Source organism: Caenorhabditis briggsae (assembly GCF_000004555.2).
Source record: "Caenorhabditis briggsae AF16 supercontig from assembly CB4, cb25.NA_280, whole genome shotgun sequence".
Taxonomy (NCBI): domain Eukaryota; kingdom Metazoa; phylum Nematoda; class Chromadorea; order Rhabditida; family Rhabditidae; genus Caenorhabditis; species Caenorhabditis briggsae.
Window position 1 is genome coordinate 1 of NW_025543449.1, and position 6,154 is coordinate 6,154.

The 6,154-nt window shown below is 41.2% G+C and overlaps 3 protein-coding genes across 3 annotated transcripts; 1 reads left to right on the forward strand and 2 right to left on the reverse strand.

The window, feature by feature from the left end:
- Positions 1-130: 130 nt before the first annotated feature.
- On the reverse strand, positions 131-304 carry CBG24942 (the record flags this gene model as incomplete). Its single annotated transcript, XM_002648560.1, has 1 exon — positions 131-304. A coding segment is annotated over one exon (174 nt), but the record flags the coding sequence as incomplete, so codon positions are not given.
- A 1,419-nt stretch (positions 305-1,723) lies between these two features.
- CBG24943 lies at positions 1,724-5,444 on the forward strand (the record flags this gene model as incomplete). Its single annotated transcript, XM_002648561.1, has 6 exons — positions 1,724-2,162; positions 2,212-2,367; positions 2,482-2,637; positions 3,277-3,762; positions 3,953-4,027; positions 4,657-5,444. 6 exons carry the CDS (start codon positions 1,724-1,726, stop codon positions 5,442-5,444), a joined length of 2,100 nt encoding a protein of 699 aa, XP_002648607.1.
- Positions 5,445-5,690: 246 nt separating this feature from the next.
- On the reverse strand, positions 5,691-6,151 carry CBG24944 (the record flags this gene model as incomplete). Its single annotated transcript, XM_002648562.1, has 2 exons — positions 5,691-5,781; positions 5,838-6,151. 2 exons carry the CDS (start codon positions 6,149-6,151, stop codon positions 5,691-5,693), a joined length of 405 nt encoding a protein of 134 aa, XP_002648608.1.
- Positions 6,152-6,154: the final 3 nt, after the last annotated feature.

Here is a 6,154-nt window from a genome sequence, read left to right on the forward strand (position 1 = left end):
AGCTTGGCTAGCTCAAAAACCTAGCTAGCTCAAAAGCTTGGCTAGCTCAAAAACCTAGCTAGCTCAAAAGCTTAGCTAGCTCAAAAGCTAGTTAGCTCAAAAGCTAGTTAGCTTCAAACTCTCTACTAACCATTTTACGCATGTTGGATGCTGCTGGTAGGAGTCCTTTAATAGTACTATAGGTTCCTTTAGCAATAGAGGATCTGAAGTCATTGTGATATTTCAAGATGGCTTCTGCAGTAATGTTTTTCAACTGAGCACTGGCACATCCGAAGATGACAAGAATACAGATAATAAGCTTCATTTTTCAGGATGCAATTTGGGATGATTTCTTATGCTCTCATGTTTCCTTTTATAGTGAGCATTTTGGGATCTTATCAGTAAAAAAACAAAATACCATCATAAAGGTTTAACGCATAACAACTTAACAATTTGGCCTTGAAAGAGATAACGCTGTTTGGTTTAATGATGTATGTCTGAAATGTTTTGGCGTCTAACATAGTGTAAAAAAATCATCAAAATACCAAAAGTTTAGACTCAACGGAGATAAGGTGGTCTAGTTCACTGTTTTGCCGTCTAACCAAGAAGTGCAACCAAATTGACAGGCAATAACAGGAGGAATGTTTAACGTTCAAAACAAAAAGAAGTTCAAAGTTGACCGGAAATTACAATGACGAGAGCATTAACATGTTTTGGCTTCAGGCCTTTGTTATTTTGACGTTTATTGATAAGGAGTGTGATAATGGAATCTCAAGAGGACTAGGAGGGAAAACACTTTCGTCACTGATTTTTGGATTTCAGAAAAAAAGAAGACTGAAATTATTCAGCTGATTGTTGTGAAATCTGAAATGAGATGAATTAGAGACCTCCATTTTACTAGGCTCAACGTCTATTTTTTTTTTGATGGGATAAACAATAACTGTACACTTTGAAAAATGAGATCCGCTTTCGAAGTTTTCAAATGTTTTTCTCAGCTGTGGGTCCGTTTTTCCAAGATTATAGAACTCTCCGAACAAAAAATAGAAGCGTTCTGAAATTTCAAATTTTATTTCTGAAACAGTAACTTCTGATTTCTGAGATTTCGAAAACTTCCACAAAAATTTTAAGAATGGGACAAACTGAAACAAAAACTCTTAAAAATTGTTAGAATATATCAAAAATGGAAAAAAGAGAACTATGAATTCGCTCCAATAAAAACAAAAAATTGAACAATTTCGTTTTAGAAATTTTGAAACAGTGATTTTTTTATCTTTTTTTTCGAAAATTGTAATAAAATTATTTGTAGTTCGAAATTCGAATTTTATTGCTTCATTTTTAAATGAATAATTTGGAGGAAAACAAACTTATGAAAACAACATCAGAAATTTTGATTTTTAAAAAAGTTGAAACTGTAATTTTTTGGAGAATTCTATATTGAAAGAAAAAAAAAATATTATGTTTTTCGTTGAAGAACGGAGAAAGAGGCGCGCGAGAGTTAAAGGCGCATAGACTTTCGGCGGCTTGTGGTCTCGCAACGATCACGACCGCCGGGCGTGAAAACGGAGTTTTCAAACCATTCTACGCAATTTTAACGAGGTCGTAGCCTGTTTTTCGTGTTTTTTGAGAGTTTTTTATTTTTTTTTCTGTTTGTTTAATTGTGTCGAAAACGGTAATAGGGAGATAATAAGGTTCTTTATCCGTCAATTTTCACTAATATATTGTTTAGGCGAAATCTTGAAGAAAAATGGCTGATGCTATCAATAAAGCAGCGTTGAAGGAGTTTGGAGAAGAAATTCTTGTCAAGGTAGCGGAACTAATCAGTGTAGGAGTGGATCAGAGGAAGAAAGAGAAAGAAGTGGAAGAGGAGAAGCCGCCAAAAGTTTCGTTAAAAGGGATCCAGAAGAACATCGATTTTAATTTCAAAATAAAGAATGTTTTGAGTAAAGCGATGGCAGCCGATGATCTGGAGAATGGAGTGAAAGAGGTTCTGGAGTTAATCAAGTCTCGAAACGGAGAATTGTTGTTGCTGGACTCGGATCCGAATTTGCTACAAACGAAAGAGAAGTTGGACGCGCTGAAGGCGATTTCTGGAGGAGATTCGGAAGGATCTTCGACTCAAGCCGATATGACGTCGATTCTGCTCCTGTCTAACCTTACTGGAATAGCTGGAAATAAAAGTGGAGGTTAACATGGAGACGTAAAAAGAAGAAGACAAGATCCATTGCCAAGCAGACAACAGTGGTTTCGATCAGAGGGTGTTTTCCGAGGCCAGGGAAATACTCGGCAAAATGGAGGCCAAGGTTATGGAGGCAGAGACGGCAAGAGAAGCATCCGCTGCTACAAATGCCAAGGATATGGGCACTATGCCAATGATTGTGAACAACGAAGGTAAGTGTTTTCCGGAGAGACTTCCCAAAGCCATTGAATTTTGGGAAAGCATTTGTAATGTAGAATGGGTGTTGAGTGTAATTGAGGATGGCTATAAAATCCAGCTGAATTCAGAGACAATTTTACCAGAACCACAAGGCCTCAGGCCGTCGGTAAAACGACATGAAGAGTTCTTGATTGTAGAAATTAAGCGGTTGGAGGGAGAAGGTGTCGTCGTCAGAGTTGAAGAAGAGCCGAGATGTGTGTCCCCGCTCCACGTTGTGGAACAAGGTAAGAAAAAGCGGATGATTTTGGATTTGAGAGAGCTTAATGAGAGCCTGGTTCCTCCTCGATTTAAACTAGAGAATTTGAAGACAGCCTGGCCTTTTCTAGAAAATTGCGAAATTTGCGGCCACTTTCGATTTCAAATCAGGCTATCATCATATAAAAATTCATCGCGATTCAAGAGATCTTCTCGGTTTTTCGCTGTCGAACCCTCCCGCCGCCCCATATTTTTTGTTTAAGGGTTTACCTTTTGGTTTGTCAATTGCCCCTTGGCTTTTCACAAAAATTTTTAAAGTCTTAGTTCAAAAATGGCGTGCGGAGGGTATAAAAATCTTTTTATATCTTGATGATGGATTAGTTGTGGGTGAGACGGAGAGAGAAGTCGCGAGAGCAGTGAGAAAGGTGAGAGAAGATCTGCATAATGCTGGTGTGTGTGTGGCAGAAGAAAAGTCGTTCTGGGTGCCAGACGCTAAGTTTACGTGGCTTGGTTATGAATGCGACCTGGTCGCGAAAGAGGTTCGTGGAACCGAGAAGAGAATGGCCACGTGGTGGTCTGCTCTGATGAGTTGAGGAGGAGCCTGGCTCCAACGGTTCTGGACCGTATGAAGTTTTTGGGATGCCAGGCATCATTTGAGCTTGTCACAGGTGACATTGGTGTGGCGAAGGCAAGATGGATGATGCAGGTGGTCGGCGAAAACCAGAAGAAGAAGAGTGAGTCGAAGATGGCAAGGAAGAACAAGTCTCCAGGTGAGGAAAAAGAGATTGAGTTCTGGAGAGCGAGAGGCGCAGAACTTTTGAGAAGAAATTTATTAGAAGTTGAGTCAAAGCCCGACTTATTCCTGTATACCGATGCCTCTGCGCGTGGTATTGGAGGCTTGTTAAAGAATGAGAGGCAGGATATTTTGTGGAAAATGACAGAAATCGGCGATGGAAACTTTGAAAAACAGTCGAGCGCTTGGAGAGAGTTGACCGCGGTCGAAGTGGCTTCGGCGAGAATAAGTTCAAACCTGAAAGGGAGAGTTCAGGTGTTAGTCGATAGTCAGGCAGCCGTGAGCGTGTTGAGAAGAGGCTCCATGAAGCCAGAGCTGCATTCTTTAGCTGAGAGAGTGTGGCATAACTTGGAGAACGTCGGTGAGAGCTCGTTTTTGTGGATTCCTAGAAAGGAAAATGTAGAAGCGGACGAAGCGAGTGGAAACTTTGATTTTGATGACTGGGGAATAGCTGAGCGAGTGTTTAGTCAAGCGCAGAGAATGTGGGGCGAGATAAAAGTGGACTGGTTCGCAGATGCGAATAATAAGAAGACGGAATTGTATTTTTCTAGATATCCCGAGTTTGGAACGAGCGGAGTCAACGTCTTCGAGCACGTCGAGAGAGCAGAGCGAATGGGACTTCCTTGGTTAGTACCTCCACCAGTTTTGATACCTCAGTTAATAAAAATTATGAGGAGAAGGAGATTGAGAGGCGTGCTAGTTGCCCCGTTGTGGAAAAGTCATATTTCTTATCAGGCGCTTGTAGATTATTCAGGGAGGTTCATAAGGGAAGTAAAAGACTATATTATCTACGAGAAAAACGATTGTATTTTCATTCCCGGGGAGGGATCTAGGCATTGCGAGGCTACTAACTCAAAATTTTGTAGGTCCGATTTTATTCTAGCATTTTTAGATTTCACTCAATAGGCCCCAGGCTTTGCACTTGTTTCTACCTTATTAATTGAACGTAAAACCTATGTATAATGAACTTGTAAGATCAAAACCCTCTTTCAAAGTGATGAAACAAAAAAACATATTCTCTTGGAGCGTAGAGGAAAGAGAATATTATGTTTTTCGTTGAAGAACGGAGAAAGAGGCGCGCGAGAGTTAAAGGCGCATAGACTTTCGGCGGCTTGTGGTCTCGCAACGATCACGACCGCCGGGCGTGAAAACGGAGTTTTCAAACCATTCTACGCAATTTTAACGAGGGTCCCAGCCCGCCCGCCCGGGGAAGAGGAATAAAGAAGGGCAAAAGAGTTTATAAACTAATTTTCAGAAGGCCCCAAAAAGGATTACATCGAAGAGATCGAGAGACAAGCAGGGAAAGAATTCCAGACGCACCTGGACAAGCTCAAAGCGGCTCCACTGGAATCTAAGGCCTCGTCGACTGCTCTGGCTTATAAAGCAGAGAACAAGAGGAGGAAGGATTGGATAATTGAGAAGAGACTTCCGTTGAATGAGTCTTCCTTTTTGTTGTATTTGGTCGATCGAGCGAAAGGAATTGGAAGCAGCGCTCTGTCGAAAATATCGGCTGCATATCAAGCTGCAATCTTTTCCTTTCACGTCATGCTGAGAGCTTCGGAAGCCGCCGAGATCAAGTGGGAAGGAGTGACGCAAAAAGATGGGATGATTGAGGTACACGTGGAGAAGGCCAAGAATGACCAGTGGAGACTAGGACGATCATCGTTCTTCAACTATGATCCAGGAAGTGACGCGGATATTCTCATGTGTAGATGGAGGATTCACTCAAGAGGAAAGTGTCCGTACGTTTTCTCGAATCTTGATGGTTCAAAGAAACTGACGAAATCGTCGATCTCTGCACTAGCCACTAAGATGCTGGCGGCAATTGGAAAATCTGGAGCCACCCATCACGCTTTCCGGAGAGGAGGAGCGAATCACATGAGGGCGACAGGATATTCAATGGAGGAGATTCAAGCAAGAGGGAGATGGAGATCGCTGGCAGGTCTACAACGATACATCAAGGATGTGCCGAGAGCCCAAGGATGCCTGCATCCCCAAGAGAACGGAATTGGAGTCGAGGAGGACGACGAAGATTTCGAGTAATAATTATCATTTTAGTTTATTGTTGATTAACTAGTGTTTTGTGTTTATACTAATTTATCGATATCGCTTCATACTTTTATCATGTTCCATTTCTATCGACTCTCAAACCCCTTGTTTTTACTAGTAGTTTGAGCTGAACTCAAAGCATAGCGCTGTCATGTACTAACACCATCATACGACCTTATTAATTGAACGTAAAAACCTTATTAATTGAACGTAAAACCTATGTATAATGAACTTGTAAGATCAAAACCCTCTTTCAAAGTGATGAAACAGAAAAACATATTCTCTTGGAGCGTAGAGGAAAGAGAATATGTATTCTTCGCTTGGTTTGGTTCTGGAAACATTTTTGATTCTTCAAACCATATGTTCATTTGTAATCACTGAACTTACGCCCTGATGTTGATTCGATATTTCCCAACTGGAATATTCTGTTTTATCGATCTGACAGATCCGAAAGCTTTCACTCGGGAAACCAAAACTTCATCCTCGTTTTTCTCTAAATCAGCTTCTTGGTCTTCAATCGTTGCCGTATTCCCATCCACATTCACTGTGAACTTGTAGTTCACTTTGTCGAAATTCTCAACTGGTTTTCCCATGGGAACAGAAGCGGACAAGAAGTCACCCAGTTTGATTCCACGTTTTTTTAGTCTGCTCTCGCGTACCGAAAATGACGGGTACCGAGCTCGAATTAGAATCGATGTCATAGC